The following is a 22009-nucleotide window of genomic DNA, read 5'->3' on the forward strand; positions in this document are numbered from 1 at the left end:
CCACAGACTAGAAGGAAATAAATGTAAATCATGCATCTCATAAGGGACTTCCATCTAGAGTATATAAGAGCTCTTAATAAAATGACAACCCTGGGGGCCGGTGCTGTGTCTTAGCAGGTAAAGCTACCACCTGCAGCGCCAACATCCCATATGGGCGCCAGTTCAAGTACCAGCTGCTCCACTTCCGATCCAGCTCTCTGCTATGGCCTGGGAAAGCAGTAGAAGATGGCCCATGGCCTTGGGCCCCTACACCCGCGTTGGAGACCTGAAGAAGCTGCAGCAGCTGTGGTCATTTGGAGAGTGAAGCAATGGTTGGAAGACCTCTCCCCCCTGCCCCCACCCTGCCTCTGCTTCTGTAATTCTGCCTTTCAAAAAAAATCAATCTTTTAAAAAAATGACAACCTGGCCGGTGCCGTGGCTTAACAAGCTAATCCTCCACCTTGCGGCGCCTGCACACCGGGTTCTAGTCCCGGTTGGGGTGCCAGATTTTATCCCGGTTGCCCCTCTTCCAGGCCAGCTCTCTGCTATGGCCCGGGAAGGCAGTGGAGGATGGCCCAAGTCCTTGGGCCCTGCACCCGCTTGGGAGACCAGGAGAAGCACCTGGCTCCTGGCTTCGGATCAGCGCGATGGGCCAACCGCAGCGGCCATTGGAGGGTGAATCAATGGCAAAAAGGAAGACCTTTCTCTCTGTCTCTCTCTCACTATCCAGTCTGCCTGTCAAAAAAAAAAAAAAAAAAAAATGACAACCCACATAAAAAGCAGGTAAAAGATTTGAACATCCAGCTCTCCAGAGAAGAGTGACAAATGGTCAGTATGCATGAGCAAAGTTCCTCAATCATGTCATTAAAGAAAGGTAAACAAGAGGCCTGCGCCAGTGCAGTGGCTCACTTGGCTAATCCTCCGCCTGCGGTGCCAGCATCCCACATGGGCACCAGGTTCTAGTCCCAGCTGCTCTTCTTCCAATCCAGCTCTCTGCTGTGGCCCGGGAGTGCAGTGGAGGATGGCCCAAGTGCTTGGGCCCTATACCCGCGTGGAAGACCAGGAGGAAGCACCTGGCTCCTGGCTTTGGATCAGCGCAGTGCCGGCCGTAGCAGCCATTTGGGCGTGAACCAACGGAAGGAAGACCTTTCTCTCTGTCTCTCTCTACCTGTCAAATAAATAAATAAATAAATAATAAAGAAAGGTAAACAAAGCTACACTAGCTAGCACTTCAGACCTACCCAAATGCTATAGCTAAAAGACAGAAGTGATGAGTGTAGGTGAGGATGTGGAGAAATTAGAACATGTGCGGGTGCCGGATTTTGTCCTGGTTGCCCCTCTTCCAGGCCAGCTCTCTGCTATGGCCTGGGAGTGCAGTGGAGGATGGCCCAGGTGCTTGGGCCCTGCACCCACATGGGAGACCAGGAGAAGCACCTGGCTCCTGCCTTCGGATCAGCGCGGTGCACCAGCCGCAGCGGCCATTGGAGGGTGAACCAATGGCAAAAGGAAGACCTTTCTCTCTGTCTCTCTCTCACTGTCCACTCTGCCTGTCAAAAAAAAAACAAAAACAAAAACAAACAAACAAACAAAGAACATGTGCACATGTAACAGATCAATCTCTTTTGCAAACAGTTTGGCACATTCTCTAAGATGCCACACGGGACGCCTGCGCCCCGGGCTGGCTGCCCCTCTGCTTCTGATTCCCGCTTCCTGCAGCTGCAGCAGGTGATGGCTCCAGGACCTGAATCCCTGCCACCTGCATGTGGAGTCTCAGGCTCTTGGATTTGGCCTGGCCCGATTCCAGCTGCCGTGGGCATGTAGACAGTGAGCAAATACCTTGCATCTGCTCTGTCTCTCCTCGCTCTCTGTAACTCTCTCTTTCAAATAAATAAATAAATAAATCTTTAAAAAAGTAGTTGATAGATATTCATTTAGCATTTATGGACCAGGCACTGTGCCAAGTCACTTCACATTTCATTTTTTTTCTTTTTTTACAGATTTATTTTTTATTCTTTACAAAAGATTTATTTTATTTGTTTGAAAGACAGAGTTACAGAAAGAGGTAGAGCCAGAGAGAGAGGTCTTCCATCCACTGGTTCACTCCCCAGATGGCTGCAGCAATGGCCAGAGCTCAGCCAATCCGAAGCCAGGAGCCAGGAGCTTCTTCCAGGTCTCCCATGTGGGTATAGGGGCCCAAGCACTTGGGCCATGCTCCACTGCTTTCCCAGGCCACAGCAGAGAGTTGGATCAGAAGTGGAGCAGTTGGGACTTGAACTGACGCCAATATGGGATGCTGGAGCTGCAGGCTTGTACTTTAACCCACTGTGCCACAGTGCTGGCCCTAAAGATTGATTTATTTGAAAGGTGGAGTTACAGAGAGGGAGGGAGGCAGAAAAAACTGCCATCTACTGGTTCATTATCTAAATGACCAAAACAGCCAGGACTGGGCCAGGCTGAAGCCAGCAGCTTCTTCCAGGTCTCCCACATGGGTGTAGGGGCCCAACGACTTGGGCCATATTCTACTGCTTTCCCAGTACATTAGCAGAGAGCTGGATCAAAGTGGAACCGCCAGGACTCGAACCAGTGCCCCTATGCGATGCCGGCACTGTAGGTGACAGCTTAACCCACTCTGCCACAGCACCAGCCCCACATTCCATCTCTTTTAAGTCTCGAAACAACTACAGGTAGCAAGTACCATCAGCAGCACTATGCACATTTTATAAATGAGGAAAGAGACTCAGAGGACTTGAGTAACTTTTGTAGTATGTAAAGCAAGGATTTGAGGCCAGCTGCTTCTGGTCCCCGAGCCTAAACTGTGGCCATTCTACTTGATCTAGGAGATATCTTTCTGTTGGTTTTTGGCTTGTTTGGTTTGGAATTGCTGTAACCCTACAGAAAACCTGTGAGAACAGAACTCTCAGATCCCCTTCATCCAGGTGTCCCACTGCTAATATGTTACCACACTCCCTCTCCCTCTTTCACTCCCTCTCTCCATCCCTGGCTCCTGGCTGCACCACCGTGCTTCCTTGGACAACGGACAGGGTGACCCACCGGCCTAACCCATTTTGTGCTGCTATACAAGAACACCTGAGCCCGGGGAATTTATAAAAGACAGGAACTTATTGCTCTGAGTTCTGCAGGCTGGGAAGCCCAAGATCAAGGTGCTGGCCAGGTTCAGCCTCTGGTTCCAAGGTGGTGCCTCACTGCCAGGTCCTCCAGAGAGAAGGAAACACAGCAGGAGGGCAGGTGAGCAGGACAGAGCTGCCCCACTCTGGCGTGCCTCTGCATTAGTCCATTGTGTGTGTGAGTGAGTGTTTACCATTTATTTATTGGGAGGCCAGAGGGAGAGAGGGAGGGAGGGAGAAAGACACACTTAGGCCCGGAGAGAACATCCATCAGCTGCTTCATTCCCCAAATGCCTGCAACAGCCGTTGCTGAGCCAGGCTGCAGCCAGCAGCCAGGAGCTCCATCTGGGGCTCCCACATTGGATGGCAGGGGCCCAAGGACTTGGGCCTCCCAGGCCCATTGATAGGAAGGTGGACTGGCAGCAGAGGCAGGACTCAACCCCAGGCACCCTGACACTGATGCAGGCATTCCAAGCGCTGGCGCAGCCTGCCATGCTGCAAGGCCTGCCCTGCGTCTCGTGGTGTTGTGATGAAATATCTCTCGGCATTGTTGCATCGTGGATTAAGTTTCTAACACATGCATTTGGTAGGAGACAAAAACTTTCAGACCCTGGTACCAACTCATCCTGGCTTGGCCAGCCAAGACTGTCCCAGTTTTAAAACCCAGAGTCCAGGCCGGCGCCGCGGCTCAATAGGCTAATCCTCCGCCTTGCGGCGCCAGCATTCCGGGTTCTAGTCCAAGTCAGGGCACCAGATTCCAGGCCAGCTCTCTGCTGTGGCCAGGGAGTGCGGTGGAGGATGGCCCAAGTGCTTGGGCCCTGCACCCCATGGGAGACCAGGAGAAGCACCTGGCTCCTGCCTTTGGATTAGCGCGGTGCACCAGCTGCAGTGCGCTGGCTGCGGCGGCCATTGGAGGGTGAACCAATGGCAAAGGAAGACCTTTCTCTCTGTCTCTCTCTCTCTCTCACTGTCCACTCTGCCTATCAAAAACCAGAGTCCCAGAGTTCAGGGCTGGCCTGCCAGCTGTGCAGTCACACCCCCTCACTGCTGGGAAGCTGGGTGCCAGCATCTCCGCAGGACAAGGTTGGAGGGAAGGGGGGACGGGGAGGGCAGCTCGTAGTTAATTACGAATTAGGCCAATGACCCGAAAGATGTCACAGCACCAAGGGTACCAGAGCACTGAACTTTACATCCAGAAGAAATCCACAGGTGAGTACCAGATTAGCAGGATCACAAAAATAAGTGAAACCTCAGCAAACATTTTTTTTTTAAAGATTTATTTTATTTATTTGAAAGACAGAGTTACAGAGAGCGGTAGAGACAGAGAGAGAGAGAGAGACAGAGAGAGAGATCTTCCATCCACCAGTTCACTCCCCAGATAGCTGTAAAGGCTGGAGCTGCACCGATCCGAAGCCAGGAGCCAGGAGCTTCCTCCAGGTCTCCCACGCGGGTGCAGGGGCCCAAGGACTTGAGCCAACTTCTACTGCTTTCCCAGGCCATAGCAGAGAGCTGGACTGGAAGAGGAGCAGCCGGGACTAGAACCGGAGCACATATAGGATGCTGGCGCTTCAGGCCAGGGCGTTAACCTGCTGAGCCACAGCACCGGCCCTAGCAAATGTTTTTCTATGATGATCATGTACACGCAGAGCACCAAGCAAGGTTCATGAACTGCCTGTAGTTACTGATTATTTAAACAAAAGTTTCTTTATGACCATTGTTTTTTTTTTTTTTTTACAGAGTTAGACAATGAGAGAGAGAGACAGAGAGGAAAGGTCTTCCTTCTGTTGGTTCACTCCCCAAATGGCCGCTGCAGTCAGAACTACGCCGATCCAAAGCCAGGAGCCAGGTGCTTCTTCCTGGTCTCCCATGCGGGTGCAAGGACCCAAGCACTTGGGCCATCCTCCACTGCACTCCTGGGCCACAGCAGAGAGCTGGCCTGGAAGAGGAGGAATCAGGACTAGAACCTAGTGCCAATATGGGATGCCAGCGCCGCAGGTGGAGGATTAACCAAGTGAGCCATGGCGCCGGCCCCCATGACCATTGATTTTTAAAATTTTTATTTATTTTCATTTTATTTGAAAGGGAGGGGGGGGGAGAGAGAGAGAATAGGAATCTATCTGCTGGTTCACTTCTCAAATGCCTGTATCAGTCAGTATCAGATCAATCCGAAGCCAGGAGCCTGGAACTTATTCCGGGCCTCCCCCATGAGTGCAGAGGCCCAAGGACTTGGGTAACCTTCTGCTGCTTTCCCAGGCACGTTAGCAGGGAGCCAGATCAGAAGGATTGGAAGTGCAGTAGCTGGGATTCGAACTGGTGCCCATATGAGATGTTGGCAGTGCAGGTGGCAGCTTTACCTGCTATGACACAGTGCTGACCCCAGATGCAATGTATTTTAAAAATATTTTTGGGCTGGCGCCGTGGCTCAATAGGCTAATGCTCCGCCTGCAGTGCTGGTACCCCAGGTTCTAGTCCCAGTGGGGGCGCTGGGTAGTAGTCCCTGTTGCTCCTCTTCCAGTCCAGCTCTCTGCTGTGGCCTGGGAGTGCAGTGGAGGATGGCCCAAGTGTTTGGGTCCCTGCACCCGCATGGGAGATCGGGAGGAAGTACCCGGATCCTGGCTTCGGTTCGGTGCAGCGCCGACCATAGCGGCCATTAGAGGAGTGAACCAACAAAAGGAAGACCTTTCTCTCTCTCTGTCTCTCCCTCTCACTGTCTAACTCTGCCTGGCAAAAAATAAAAATAAAAAAACTGAGTAATATGAAGGACAGAGTTACAGAGAGGCAATACTAACACAATACATTTCAATTATGAACAGATAACTATATTCGATATTTTGGAGGTGGGGGAACTATGCTGGTGGATTACACTGCCATCTTGTGGTCTTTTGGAGTAGTGTTGGCATCTTCCAGCGGTACAAGCTAGCAATCGCCTCCTCCTACTTCCCAGGATGGGAGAAGCTTGTAGTTGAAGGTCATCCATTCCTTATGCAAGTTGTTTTGCAACATGTAAGTAAATCACATATACTTAGGGACTTCTCAGAATATATATATATATATATATATGTATATATATATATATATATTGACAGGCAGAGTGGATAGTGAGAGAGAGAGACAGAGAGAAAGGTCTTCCTTTTTGCCATTGGTTCACCCTCCAGTGGCCGCTGCGGCCGGCGCATCTCGCTGATCCGAAGCCAGGAGCCAGGTGCTTCTCCTGGTCTCCCATGCGGGTGCAGTGCCCAAGGACTTGGGCCATCCTCCACTGCACTCCTGGGCCACAGCAGAGAGCTGGCCTGGAAGAGGGGCAACCGGGATAGAATCCGGCACCCCAACTGGGACTAGAACCCGGTGTGCCGGCGCCGCTAGGCGGAGGATTAGCCTGTTAAGCCACGGCACCGGCCTAGAACATATTTTTCAAGAGGTAACAAATGAGTCCTGTAACTATCAAATATTCCTTTTTTAAATATTGTTTTGCAAACACAGGATATTTTTAAAGTTTATTTATTTTTATTTATTTGAAAGGCAGAGTGACAGAGAGAGAGAATGAATTAATTAATCTTATGTCTGTTGGTTTACTCCTCAAACTCTCACAACAACCCAGGATGGGTCAGGCTGAAGTCAGGAGCCAGGAACTCCATCCAGGCCTCCCACATGAGTGGCAGTACCCAGGTACTTGAGCCACTATCTGTCGCCTCCCAGGGACATTAGCAGAAAGCTGGGTTGAAAGCAGAGGTGGGCCTCATCCCCAGACACTCTGCTGATACGGGATGTAGTGTCCCATGTAGTGTCCCGGGCAGTGCCTGCCTCTCAAACGTTACTTTCTTACATTTTTATTAACCTGCCCCCTTGGCCAGGCGGGCTCCCTTTCTATGCTTCCACAGCACTGTGCCTCCTGCATGGCACTGATCTCACCCCATGTAAATGTTTCCTTTTTTTAAAAAAGATTTATGGGGCTGGCGCCATGGCTCAATAGGCTAATCCTCCACCTTGCGGCGCCGGCACACCAGGTTCTAGTCCCGGTCGGGGTGCCGGATTCTATCCCGGTTGCCCCTCTTCCAGGCCAGCTCTCTGCTATGGCCCGGGAGTGCAGTGGAGGATGGCCTAAGTGCTTGGGCCCTGCACCCGCATGGGAGACCAGGAGAAGCACCTGGCTCCTGCCATCGGAACAGTGCAGTGCGCTGGCCGCAGCGCGCCTACCGCGGCAGGCATTGGAGGGTGAACCAACGGCAAAGGAAGACCTTTCTCTCTGTCTCTCTCTCTCACTGTCCACTCTGCCTGTCAAAATAAATAAATAAATAAATAAGGGTATTTGGGAGATGAAAAAAAAAAAAGTGAAGGTCACGAGGACTCATTCTTGGTTTCATGGACTCTCGTGTTATTGTCAGAGTGGCTTTGCATAAAAGTGAGCGCTCTCCGGCACGCATGCTGCCTTGCCATGTGCTGCCCTGGGACTCCGCAGTCTCTCTACCACAAGAAGGCTCTCACCCTTCAGCCGACTTCAAGCTGCCAAAAATGTAAGAAAGAAATCCCTTTTTCTTCTTAGTGACCCAGCTTGAGGAATCCAGCTGCGGCAGCAGAATGGACTGAGACAAACATGTAGCACCTGCCTTTTGCATGCATGCAAACATTTCCGAGACACCACATGTCCACAAACATTTACTGAACCCTCCCTAACCTACAGCACTGTTAAACTGCTCCTGAAGGCCGTCATGGTTCACGGCTATGTTCTAGCTTTTACAACCAGCAATGAACTTGAAGCTCTTATAAGGCTATACCCACATTTGGGGTCACCACTCTTGGGGTGACTCAAATCTTCATTCCTAAAGTCTGGGGCATTCATGGTCTTTCCTGATTGGGGTTTTTGTAATTTCCAATCAACTTTAACCACTGGGCACAATGATACTGAGTCATGCTCTAAGGAATCGCCTGCATTCCACACACTCCTCCTCCTCTCCCTTGTGGACCAGTGCAGTTTTCCCTCGGTTGTCTGTATCACTCACCCAGCCAACACTACAACCCCCTCCTTGGCCTGTTGACTCAGAGGAGTGAGGGGTCCAAAGTGTCTAGACAATGGTCTTAGTTTCCAGTGCAATGGAATCACTGTTGTGCCTCCTGATAGAAGCTTTCCTCCCTCTGGAATTGAGGTCTAGAGGCCAACAGAGGGAAAAGTCAAAGGAACAGAATGCAAAAATTTTTCACTAGGGATAACAGTGAGTGGTGCCACTCCCATTTCTATCCTTTGACTCTGGAGGTTATGAACCCTGGCTATGGGAGAAACAGCAACATACACCACACTCATTCGGACACACTCATTCTGGAGAACTTTACCCTGACTCCAAAGGACTGGTCCCTAGTAGGTCCTGTAACTGCAGCTTCAAAATGGCACTTTGTGGGCTCTACTACTTAATTGATTAAATTTTAAAGATTTATTTATTTATTTATTTTAAAGTCAGAGTTACACACAGGGAGAAGGAGAGGCAGTGAGAGAGAGGCCTGCCATCCACTGGTTCACTCCCTAATTGGCTGCAACGGCTAGAGCTGGCCCAATCCTAAGCCAGGAGCTTCCTCTGGGTCTCCCACACGGGTGCAGGGGCCCAAGGACTTGGGCCATCTTCTACTGCTTTCCCAGGCCATAGCAGAGAGCTGCATCAGAAGTAGGGCAGCCAGGACTCAAACCAGCGCCTATATGGGATGCCAGCACTGCAGGCAGTGGTTTTACCTGCTGCACCACAGCGCCAGCCCCTACAATGCTTGTTTTACATCCGCTGCTCTACCAAGGCAGCTGCTTCAGAATGATGGGGAGCATGGAAAGACCAGTGAGTTCCATGAGCACAGTTGTGTGGCCACACTTCTTGGTTGTGACGGGAGTTCTGTGGTCAGACACAAGGCTGTGTGGAGCACATGACAGAGCATTCCGTGAGTCCCCAGAAGGAGGTCCTAGCAGCGTTATGTGCAGGGAAGGCAAAGTCATACCCAGAGAAAGTGTTTATTCCACTAAGGACAAAATGTGGCTCCTTCTGTGGTGGAAGTGGTTCAAAGCAACCAAGCCACAAGGTCAGCTGGCTGGTCACTCCAAGGAATGGCACTCTCCTGGGGACTCGGAGTGGGCCTCGCTACCGGCAGATTTTGGCATTCTGTAGCAGCCATAGCCTCACCAGCCTTAGTGAGTGGGTATCTGTGTTGATGAGCCCACACCCAACCTCCATTCCTGCCACCGTGGGACTCTGATCATGGGTCCACTGTGCGATGACAGAGGTGGCTAGGGAAAGAGGCTGGACTGGTACCCACCGAATGGCTCACCTTATCCATCAGATTATTAATGTCCTCCTCTGCTGAGGTCATGCTTTCTTGAGCATTCACATGGGACACAAATATCTTCACATCATTTGCCCACTCAGAGAGGCCTATCCACATATTTCACCCAGCTTCTAACTATGTTCCTTCCAAGTCCTGATCATGTGGCCAAACTACTGGCTGCGGCCCATGAATCAGTGTAAAACTGCACATCTTGTCCTTCCTCCTTCCAAGCAGTGAACTACCAAGTTCACGGTCCAAAGTTTTAGCTATCGAGATGTCCCCCAGGGATGTCCCAGAAAGGGTCTCTCGTGTTGTTGTTTTCTACTTCTGGGTAGCACCTGTATAAAAGAGAGAACTGTAATCTGTAAAGCAGTTTCAGGTCTTCTCTCCCTGTCGGCTGATTGTCAGGCACTCCCCATGTGGCCACAGGTGCAGGCTGGGAGAGAAGGCAGGGTAGCAAGAGTAGGTGTGATGGGTGATGGGCACCTGGGCCCCTTCTTCATGTAACTCCCTCGTGCCTCCAGTCCTGCTCATGTATCTGTCACATCTGATGATACACTGGTGCTGTGTGTGCCCAATGTTGGCTTGGTGGGTTGTTCAGCTCACGTTGGCCACTTCTGGTCATGTGGTAACTTGGTTGTGCATGGCCAAGCATTCAGTTTGTACCCAGGCCCTGTAATAGGAAGAGCTCTCTATAAAATACAGTAATTATCTGTGGATGGTAGCAGAGCCCTGCTCCACAATTCTGTGGGTCTCCATTGTGACTTGGTTATAGGGACTTGCCAAAGGCTACCAACAGCAGCTCTATCTGCCACTGGCACCCACATCACACTGGTTCTGGAAATCACAGGGCCACTTGCACAACAGCCTGGGCCTGGGGCGGAGCCTTCTGTCCTGGGCCCCCCTCAATATGTCTTTTCAGGTAGCAACACCCCTAAGCAAGCAATGTGTTGCCTTCAAAATTCAAACAAGCCCACCAGATATTGTGCCTCTTTCTGGGTTGCAGGAGGAGCCAGATGTACCAGCTTGTTCACCTTAGATGGGATATTTTGACATGCATCTCTCCACGGGACCTCTAGAAATTTCACTGAGGAAGAAGGCCCCTGAGTTTTATTCTGGTTTACCTGCCACTCTCATGTGCAAATGTCCTACCAATAAGTCCAGAGTAGTTGCTACTTCATGTTCGCTGAAAGCATTTGGCAATGACCGGCCTGACATCTTGTGGAAGACAAAGGTGACCGGGATCCCTGGGGTGTAAATTGTGACTTGGGCTGAGAGTGGATATGCTGTTGATGCTGGACAGTAAAGGTGCACTTGGGCCACTTTCATTGCGTCCCCAGGGGCATCAACAGGGAGCTGGGTTGGAAGTGGAGCAGCAGCAGGGACTCAATCAGCACTCATATGGGATGCCAGCACTGCAGTGGGCCATCTTCCATGCTTTCTCAGGCTATTAGCAGGGAGCTGGATCAGAAGTGGAACTGGGTCTCGCCAGAGCCCATTTGGAATGCCAGCTCCCACTACGCCACAGCACTGGCCCCTCCTCTCAGTTCTTTTAAGACAAAACTGTAACTGTTAACAGTATATTGTTGGGTTTGCAATATACATAAATTCAGCATGTATAATAATAATAATAATAATAATACCAAAACCAGAATGGGGCCTTTAGGACTAGCATATCTATGTACCATTGGAATTAAGTTAGTATTAACTGTGAAGTAGATTTTGATTAGTTAAGCTGTATATGAAAGGGGCTGGCATTGTGGCATAACAGGTAAAACCATAGACTGCAACACTGGCATCCAATATGGGCGCTGGTCATGTCCCGGGTGCTCCACTTCCAATCCAGCTCTCTGCTAATGGTCTAGGAAAGCAGTAGAAGATGACCCAAGTCCTTGGGCCCCTGCAACCACATAGGAGACCAGGAGGAGGTACCTGGCTCCTGGCTTCAGATCGGCGCAGCTCTGGCCGTTGAAACCAGCTGGGGAGTGAACCAGCGCATGGAAGACTTCTCTCTCTGCCTCTCTGTGACTCTGTCTTTCAAAGAAATAAGATAGATCTTTAAAATATATACATATATATGTATCATGAAAAAAATAATTAAAGGAATTAAAATCTTCCATAGAAAATAGTAATGCAAAAAGAAAGTATGATAGGGGACATAGAAAAATGAAACCAAACTTTTAAAAAGCAGAAAATAAAATAGCATATGTAAATCCAGCTACAATAAAAACACTATGTGAAAATGGATTAAACAACCAATAACAATGAAAAGTGTCTGGGAACAAGCATATAGCCTAGAGATTAAGATGCCCACCTCTTACAACAGAGAATCTGTGCTCAATTCCTGGCTCCAGCTCCTGACTCCAGCTTCCTGACAATGCAGAGCCTGGGGGGCAGCACTGACAGCTCAGTGAGTGACTGGGTTCCTGCTACCCACGTGGGAGACCTGGATCGTGTTCCCTGCTCACGGTTTCAGCCTCTGCTCATCCTTGGACATTGTGGCCATTTGGGGGAAATGAACCAGCAGATGGGAACTCTTTTCCTCTATTGTCTCTGTTTCTCAAGAGAATACATTCTCATCATTAGCCATGATGAAAATGTAAATTAAGGGGGCCAGCGCTGTAGAGCAGCGGGTTAAAGCCCTGGCCTGAGGTGTTGGCATCCCATACGGGCGCCAGTTCTAGTCCTGGTTGCTCCTCTTCTGATCCTGCTCTCTGCTATGGCCTGGGATAGCAGTGGAAGGTAGCCCAAGTCCTTGGGCCTCTGCACCCATGTGGGAGACCCAGAAGAAGCTCTTGGCTCCTGGCTTCGGATCGGCCCAGTTCCAGCCATTGCGGCCATCTGGGGAGTGAACCAGCGGGTGGAAGACCCCTCTCTCTGTCTCTACCTCTAACTCTGTCTTTCAAATAAATAAAATAAATCTTTAAAAAAATGTAAATTAAAACTACAGTGAGATCACTTGATATCAACTGGGATGGCTATAACCAAAAAGAGAAAGGGTAGGTGTCTGGCTCAGTGATTAAGACATTGCTTGGTTCACCCACATCCTACAAGTTCGAGTCTAAGCTCTGCTTTTGAACCAGCTTCCTGCTGGGAGGCAGCAAATGATGCTCAGGGACTTAGGTTCCTGCCACCCACATGGGAGATCCAGATTAAGTTCTGGGCTCCTGGTTTCAGTCTGGCCAAGCTTGGCTGTTGTGGGCATTAAGGGAGTAAACCAGGAGACAGAAGATCTATTTCTCTTTTTGTCTTCCAAATAAAATGAAAATAAATCCAACTTAAAACAGAAGAAAAAGAGTAGGTTTGGCAAGAATATAGAGTGTGAAAATCTCATATTATTGCAGGAATTGTAAAGCAGTGCAGCTACTCTGGAAGCCTTAACTGGTAGTTTCTCAAAATGTTAACTTACAAAGTACAAAATGTAACTCGGAAATTCTACTCCTAAACATATATGTAAAAGAAATGAAAATATCTGTCTACATGAAAACTTAGACACAGGGGCAAGGGTCGTGGCACAGCAGGTTAAGCCACTGCCTGTAGTGCTGGCATCCCATATGGGTGGCAGCTCATGTCCTCGCTGTTCCACTTCCAATCCAACTCCCTGCTAAAGGACCTGAGAATGCAGCGGAAGATGGTCCAAGTGCTTGGGCTCCACACCAGCTATAGGGAAGACCTGCAAATTGCTCCTGACTTCTGCCTTTACAGTCATTTGGGGAGTGAATGAACAGATGAAGATCTCTGTCTCCACTTCTCCTCTGTTACTCTGCCTTTCAAATAAATAAATACCGTCCCCCCCACCTCCTTTTTTTTTTTTTAGAAAGAGAAATTTCCATCCATTAGTTAGTCCCCTAAAATGGCCTCAATGGCTGGAACTAGGCCATTCACTGGGTTTCCCACGTGGATACATGGACCCAAGGACTTGAAGTAGAGCAGCCGGAACTAGAACTGGTGCCCATGTGGGATGCTGGCGCTGCAGGCTGTGGCTTTAACCACTATACCGCAGCACCAGCCCCAACCCTTTCTAAAACAAAACAAAACTTAAATAAAAATAATCATAGGGGGCCAATGCTTACCGGGTTCTAGTCCCGGTCGGGGCACCGATCCTGTCCCGGTTGCCCCTCTTCCAGGCCAGCTCTCTGCTGTGGCCAGGGAGTGCAGTGGAGGATGGCCCAAGTGTTTGGGCTCTGCACCCCATGGGAGACCAGGATAAGCACTTGGCTCCTGCCATCGGAACAGCGTGGTGCGCCGGCCGCAGCGCGCTACCGCGGCGGCCATTAGAGGATGAACCAATGGCAAAGGAAGACCTTTCTCTCTGTCTCTCTCTCTCTCACTGTCCACTCTGCCTGTCAAAAATAAATAAAAAAAAAAAAAAAAAAAAAAGATAAGAAAAAATGTGGTCTTTTTAAGAAAAAAAAAAAAATCATAGATGCACTATTCACAATAGCCAAAATGGAAGCAACCCAAATGTCCATCAACTGATGACATGGTTAAACAAAATGTGTCGCATCCACAGAATGGAACAGTATTTAACCTTGAAAGGAATGGTACATGTTACAACATCGATGACTCTTGAAAATGTGAGAATGAAAGAAACCAGTCACAAAAGATCATAAATTATATGAACCCATTTTGATGACAAGTCCAGAATAGGCCAATACAAAGAAAGAGATTAGCAGTGGTTGTCCAAAGCTGGAAGTGGCTGGAGCTGACAGCTAAAACACTGAGGTTTGTTTCTGGAGTGATGAAAATGTCTCAATTAAAATCAATCATGATAATCACATAATTGTGTGAATACACTAGAAACTGTTGAATCATACACTTGAAATGGGTGACACTGTATGGTACTTGATGTATATCTCAGTAAAGTTGTAATTTAAACATTTATATATTACAAAGACAAATTAAATCCTGAAAAGTTTTATTATGAAAACAGAACAAGGAGGATAACATGAAAGTTTATTCTTGATAAAAGTGCTACAGAATCTGAAGTAAATGAGTTTATAATCCAACTCTTTTAAAAGACCTATAGTTACTGAAAGTAACTTTTAGTATCTTGCAAAGATGCAGTTGCAGCAGGAACATATTTAATCTAAATAAATGAACATTGTCATAGGTATGGCTCTGAGGTCAATGAAAACAAAGAGAGCTGTATTCATTTTTGTTAAACAGCTGTACAAAGCTATTAACTTAAGACACGAAAGGGTTGTTTATAAGATATTTCAAACTCTCAGTTTGGAATGCATGCTTCTCTGTGATAACATCATTCTACTAAATATATACAGTGGACACAAATTTGCTGCATCTTTTATAGAACTGCACAAGGGATTATGTATCCCAATATCAAAATTTCGCACATTTTACGACTTATAAGCAGAAATTACTAAAAAATGCCTCTATACTAATTTTTTTTTTACAATTTTCTCATCAATTTTTATATAAAGTGTTAACCCTACACATTTAAAACCTTAATAATGAGATATTATTTCAATAAGAAATTGAATTTTACTTGCAACTTTTTCAGAGGTGAAATTTTAATACCAATTAGAAATGAAAATTACTAGTAAATAGCAACAACATTAACTATTTAAAAACTTGGACAAATGAAGAGAGAATATATTGAGATGTTAATCAGGAAGTCATTATTTACTTTACAAAAGGGTCTTAAATATACAGAACAATTAGAAATGTATGCCTTTTAAATATTCATGCATTAAAAATAAATTTATCAAAAAATGAACTTACAACTTTTAAAATCCCCATCAACTGTATAAAGAGAGGCACTACAAAAGGCATCAAATATTTGAACAGTTCAAAAATAGAAAAGGTCCAAAACAACTGATTTCTCAGAAATAAAACAACCCATTAAGATGGCTACTCTTCAAGAAATGTACCCTTCAAGAAATGTAATAATCTATTCTTTTAAAGCATATTTTTCAATTTCAGTTTAAAGCACACTTCAAGTTCCATTTCTGCTTTTCTTTTAGTCTGGACAATCTGGAAAAATATCACAACATTGAGGCTACTGGTGACTTGGGTTAACATCCTGGGGGAATAAATGGCTATCTATAACACACAGAAAACAGTGAAGAGAAAAGCACTCAGGTACAACGCAGTCATGTGTCACTTATCATTCGGGACACGTTCTAAGAAATGCATTGTCAGGCAATTTCACTGTGTGTGAAAACCATACGGTGTACTTACACAAACTCACCCAGCTATGGTATCACTCAGCGATGTAATTTTATTGGACCAATGTTGTATATACAATCTGTCACTGAACAAAATGCCATTATGTAGCACATGACTGTTCATATGGTTGCAAAACTCTACCGGTCTAACAAAAAGCACCAAGATACAGATGCCAAGTTAAGACATCTGCAGAGTCAACATCACAGACCTGATCATTTAAATAAGTTTTACTTATTCGATTACTTGACATTTCAGAAGCTAAATAAATTTAGGAGGCTAGAAGTCCCATCCCTATACTTAACAAAGTTTTGCTTATTACTGGGTTAACAATAATAGTAACAATAGCACAGTAAGGGATTTTATTAATGAGGAAAAAAATTAGCAAAATTTTCATAGGGAATAGATAACATTTTTGGGAAAATAAACCATAAACTGATCTCAGAATATCCTGGTGTCTAAAAACACAAAACAAGAAAGTAAACTTAGAAATAAAGAAGTTAAGGCACTTATTTCAATGAGTCTGCAACATCACGGGTGAAATGTGTTTTGCATTTCTTTGAGAAATTCCTTCCACCCAAAACCCACAGACTTTGTCCTTTCACAGTAGAGCTTTACTGTCAAACCTAACTACTGTTAAGTTACCAGTTGCTTGCACTAACAATCTGTTACTCTACAGATAAATAAGGAACTGAACCAAAGGCTTCCTACTTAAAGATTCCCAGTACTACTGCTTTAACTGCAATTAAAATGGAAGAAAACAAGCTTATCTCTCATAAACAATATTATCATACCTATTTAAAAGCTTATTTTTTCTTTCCAACTGATGCTGCATGAAAAATTCATTATTTAACAAATTCAATTAAAATGTCACAAATCTATTTTATTTAAGAAATGAGGTGACAGAAGCAAAAGCAACTTACTAATAAAACACAACCAAAACTAATACAGCAATCTGGTCATAATATAAATGAATAAAAACTCAAATATTTCATACTACTTAGAAAGGAAGGTATTCTATTTTCCCTTCAAAATATGCAAGCTGACTTTTAAGTTACATTGTTTCACATGCTCTAATCACAAGTACTACCACATGACAGTTCACTATGTACTTACATAATTATGGTAGTATCTTCATAAGGCTTGAAGCAAACATTAGCTGCTCACAACTAAGATGCAGAGTCAGTTTGAAGCACATTGCCTGCAGCTATCTTATCATAGTTTAAAAAAAAAAAAACCATATAGAAGAGTGAAACTAGAACCAATGAGACTAACGCATCAAATACATTAACAATATCAAAGGGTTCTTCAGCTTCCAAAGAGCAAAGCATCCTAAAGTAAGTCTAAGAATGCATGCACTTTAAAAATACACATATTACAAAAATAAAAACAACAGAGAGATACTCCCTTCTAACTAGCAGGAATTTAGAGTTCTGATAATGCAACTGCTACAGTACTCACTCTAACAAGTGAAAATATTGAAAACCTGTTCACTGAAAAGGTGTTAAAGAAAAAACTAACATGCATTTCATCTTATTAAAATGATACATGTATAGGTTACATCTATTCTGAAAAGACCAAATTACTTAAAGTTTATTTTAACAAATGATAAAAATACAAAAAAAATTAAAGCAATGTAACATTTAGACTGTGAAACTGTGTTGTAACTTTTGTCATTCTGTCACTTTGAAAACTTCCATCACAGTTTCATAAATATCACTTGTATTTTATAATAAATATCTGTATGCAGAAGTATGTTTATATTGTCTGCATAAATCTCCCAAAATGGTTGCTCATTTTGGTGTGCATATGCTTATTCTGTTAAAGACTTTTTAATTTTTATTTAATGCTTCAATGTAAAATATGAATAAATTATCCCACACCCACATATTTTTAAAAGCCTGAACATTTTTTAAATGTCTGTTTTAAAAATATATATAGATAACAAGCATTATTGTTTTATCATGATTATATTGCTATCAAATTAATGGACATAAGTGAAAAAAGCTAATCACTTAACAGATAGTCATAAAATAAAAAACGCAATATCATGCACTATATATTACTAAGAAAGTGCTCATGTATAGGCAGCAGATGACGAGTGCAGTACAAACAGAAAATTCTGGATATATCTTTACATATATCCTTCAATATCATTTTCTTTAATATAATTTCCATTTTGATTTAAATGCCACAGAGTTTCAGGTAACATTTAAATTAGTTTTTATTGTGAATTTTCAGTTGTTATAAACCATGACATACCTTCAGAAATTTTGAGGGTGAGAATAATTCTTTCCTTCTATTATATAACTATAGCACATTAAGTATCTATTAATTTGAGAGATAACACTCTGATCTTGAACATATTCAAAATCAAGATCAACATCATGGTAAGATGAAGATTTATGTGGAAGATGCTGTAATACATAAAATCTTGAAACACCATGTAATAGAAAGAAAGACGCCTGTCTGGAAATTGCAGAGTAGTAGATCTGACATTTTACCAAAGGACAGTAACGCTTGAGCTGTTTCCCACAGAACTCTGGATCCAGGTAACAGCAGGCAGGGGAAAAAGCAGCAGTATTTCAAATGTCCATACTCTGATCTGCAACAGACACCACTGTAGGTAAGAAGAAAATCGTATTTTACTTCAGGTAGCGCAAGTCTTTGAAATGAAGGCTCTGTTATTTTTCAAGACTGGAAGGATATCACAGTGTTGATTTTATATACAAAGTAGGATCTGTTCCAGTATACTCTAGTGAAATAATTCACATATGGAGAATAGTTAATTTTGACCTCATGACAAAATCGCCCATATTTCGAGTGGGTTAACTTGTCACCTTCTTCACAAACCACCTATTAAAAGATATGAAATATAATATTAAAAAGCCTGTTAAGATTATAGGAAAAATGCCATCAATGTAAAATTAACTATGTTTATATAAAAAAACTAGTTTTGCTAAAGGTGGACTACAGAACATCTTAAGTTGTTTAGCAAATAGAAGCCTCTTCACAGGTAAGAAACCACATCCATTAAACTCCTAAACTTCCCACTGAGATTAAGAAATCAGTATAAAGTGTTTCCAATTTTTAAAAGATTTAATCCTAAAATCTAGAAGGCAGTGTTTCCATAGTCATTATCATTGCTTCAAAGAAACAAAGTGGAGAAATGTACATATTCTATTTCTAATGTCTATTCAATTTCTCATAGAGAATTGACTCACAGTTACCTAGTAACCAATTACCTTGTGACTTCTGCAAATTTTTATATTCTCGTTTAATGATGTTCACTGGGACAGCTTAGCTGGCATGAGGGGTTTTTTTAATAATAAAATACTAAATATTATTCTAATGTCTATCGAAGATTTCAGAGTGTCTACTTTAAGAGCAAAAGGAGGGGGCCGGTGCTGTGGTGTAGTGGGCTAACCCTCTGCCTGTGGAGCCAGCATCCCACATGGGCACCGGTTCGTGTCCTGGCTGCTCCACTTCCAATCCAGCTCTTTGCTATGGCCTAGGAAAGCAGTAGAAGATGGCCCAAGTCCTTGGGCCCCTGCACCCACATGGGTGACCTGGAAGAGGCTCCCAGCTCCTAACTTCAGACGGGCTCAGCTCCAGCCATTGAGGCCATCTGGGAAGTGAACCAGTGGATGGAAGACTCACTCACACACTCTCTCTCTCTCTCTCCCCCTCCCCCTCCCTCTCCATCTGCCTCTCTGTAACTCTACCTCTCAAACAAATAAATCTTAAAAAAAAAAAAAAAGGAGCAAAAGGATGTATCAGCTTAAATGTACACCTGACATTAAGTGAAAGGAGAAGCAACGTTACCTTTAAAACTGTACAGAAACGTGGACAGCCAGGAACAGAAAAGGCTCCAGAGAGCAGACACAGTACAGCAGTAATTCTGAATACCCTGCTTTATAAAATTCTATCTCATCACTAATAAATCAAAGATCAGAGCCATCAAGTACCAAAAGAAAAATTTAAAACACATGCAGCATAAAACAGAGTGTAAAATTAAATGGTCACGAAGAAAAGGAAGGTAGAAATCATAAAAACGAGCTTCTCACCTCCTAATCAGACAAGAGCTTTGATTATTTAAGAAGAGATAGGAAAAATATCGGCTGCAACCTGAACAGGATATGAACTATGACTCACAAGGAAGTACTCATAAGCTTTTCCTAAGTCATTCACCCCTGATTTTCCAAGTAGTCAAGGCTTCCACTCCAGCCAACACTATAAAATATACAAACTCTCTGTCGGCCTTCTCAGTTACCAGATACACAGTACATGCACTGCAGGCTGAAAGACAGCTTGGGAAAATAGCTGAAATCAATGAAGAAATTAAAATCTAAAGTAATGGGGCTCTGAATACACTTATTTGTGTGGAACAGGAACTCAGTGTACAGGCGCTATGTAAATTTAGGTTAGGTATTCTTTTTAAATATGAATAAAAATACATGAAATTTACCAACATAATAATATAACAACTCATCTAGTCACTTTGTAGATTACTATAGTACATTAAAATAAAATTATAATACAAATTATGCCATTCTCCTATCAAATGTTGAAACACTCATATGCATAAGCATAGGCAATGTAAGGAATTCAGGTTTTGGCAAAATTAATTTTCTCTTGCAAAACTGTCAACATGCTCGTACACTGGAAAATACTTACTACTACTTTTAATAAGCATTTTTCATTATTACATACTCCTATATTCTTAAGCTTTAAAAATAAAGTTTCAAGATTTTAAGATTAAGTAATTTTTCTTAAGAAAAAAAAATCCAACTTTCTAAATAGTTACTTACATGGCCATTTGCAACATCCAGTAAGTCTTTAACCCTACAGCCTCTCATTGTTCCCACCTCATTGCAGATGGCATCCTCTACAATTAGGTAATTAGCCTTGTAGGATGTCAGTATTTTATAAATATCCTCAGCAGACCGTTTTGAATAGATTTGATAGATCTGAAAGAGTATAACGAAAACCAATTTTAAAAAACATTTATAATTCATGTTCATGCAAACTTAATCATCTTCTATGTTCTTAGTACTATCTTTAGAAAATAGATATTCACTTTTTAAAAATTTTATATATTTCAAAAAGAACAGGGGCTGGTGCTGTGGAGTAGCGGGTTAAGCCTCCACTTGCAGTGCTGGCATCTCATGTGAGTGCCAGTTCAAAACCCAGCTGCTCCACTTCTGATCCAGATCCCTGCTAATGTGCCTGGGAAAGCAGAAGAGATGGTTCAAGTGTTTGGGCCCCTGCACCCACGTGGGAGACCCGAAGAAGAACCTGGCTCCTGGCTCCTGGCTTTGTCCTGGCCTACCCCTTGGCTACTGTGGCCATTTGGGAGTGAACCGGCAGATGGAAGATTCTCTGTGTATCCCCCTCCCTCTCTGTAACTCTGTCCCTCATAAAAATAAATAAATCTTTAAAAAAAAATGCAGAAATGGACTGGATGATGAAGAGCTCTGTCAATCTTTTAATACAAATTAAAAAATATTGGGAGCTCAGATGCAGTTGTTTTTTTACCTTCAGATACGAAGTTACCATTTAAATCAATATCAAACATTCAAAATAATATACTCTCTAAACCAGTGGTGGGAAATGCCCAGCCCACAGACCCTATAAAGCCTGTAAAATCATTCAGTCTGGCCCTGCCAAAGCAACCACAGGCAGAACTTGAAATTCAATACATCTACAGCAGGCTAATTTTTAAGTTGATACTTTTGTATGGCCTGCTAATGATGTTATAAATATTCAGTGGTCCTTAGTAGAAAAAAGATTCTCCACTCCTGTGTCTATAATTAATTAGATACCATTCTAATTTTATACTAAGTTATTAATAAAGGCCCATACCAATCAACAAAAAAATTTCAGCTTAGAAAGACAAAATGTACTAACATATTAGTTGATAGCCTTCCTTCAATAATTTGATTGAAAATGATGACATTTTCTCTTTTTAAAAAATTAATCAATTTATTTGAGAGATCAAGAGATACACACATAAAGAGCCCCTAGGCTGCCATTGTGGTATAGAAGGTTAAGCTGTTATCTGCGAGGCCAGCATCCAATACAGGCACCATTTCAATTCCTGGATGCTCCACTTCCAATCCAGCTCCTTACTAATGTGCTTGGGAAAGCAGTGGAAAATGGCCCAGGTACTTGGACTTCTGCCACCCAAGTGGAAACCTGGATGGAGTTCCAGACTCCTGGCTTTAGCCTGGCCCAGCCCTGGCTATTTGGGGAATGAACCAGTGGGTGGAAGATTGATCTCTTATTCTCTCTTTAACTCTGCCTTTCAAACAAATAAATTTAATTAAAAAAAAAAAAAAAAAAAACCAGAAAGCTCTCAAAAACTGGTTCATTCCACAAATACCTACAATGGGCCAAGTTGGTCCAGAGACAAAAATTCAGTC

The 22009-nt window shown here is 44.0% G+C and overlaps 1 protein-coding gene across 4 annotated transcripts in view; it reads right to left on the reverse strand.

Annotated features, from left to right (window-relative positions):
- Window positions 1–17790: 17790 nt before the first annotated feature.
- Window positions 17791–22009, reverse strand: part of DPY19L4 (dpy-19 like 4) — a 60750-nt gene continuing 56531 nt past the window's right edge. For all 4 annotated transcript variants that reach the window (XM_062188232.1, XM_062188234.1, XM_062188235.1 and 1 more), the window contains 2 exons: window positions 20396–20554; window positions 17791–18440 (listed from right to left, as the gene is read on the reverse strand). In XM_062188232.1, the coding sequence (XP_062044216.1) occupies window positions 18276–18440; window positions 20396–20554 (324 nt within the window). In that variant the 3' untranslated portion in view covers window positions 17791–18275. The remainder of the gene's footprint in view (window positions 18441–20395; window positions 20555–22009) is intronic.

This window comes from Lepus europaeus, chromosome 4 (genome assembly GCF_033115175.1).
Source record: "Lepus europaeus isolate LE1 chromosome 4, mLepTim1.pri, whole genome shotgun sequence".
Lineage (NCBI taxonomy): Eukaryota > Metazoa > Chordata > Mammalia > Lagomorpha > Leporidae > Lepus > Lepus europaeus.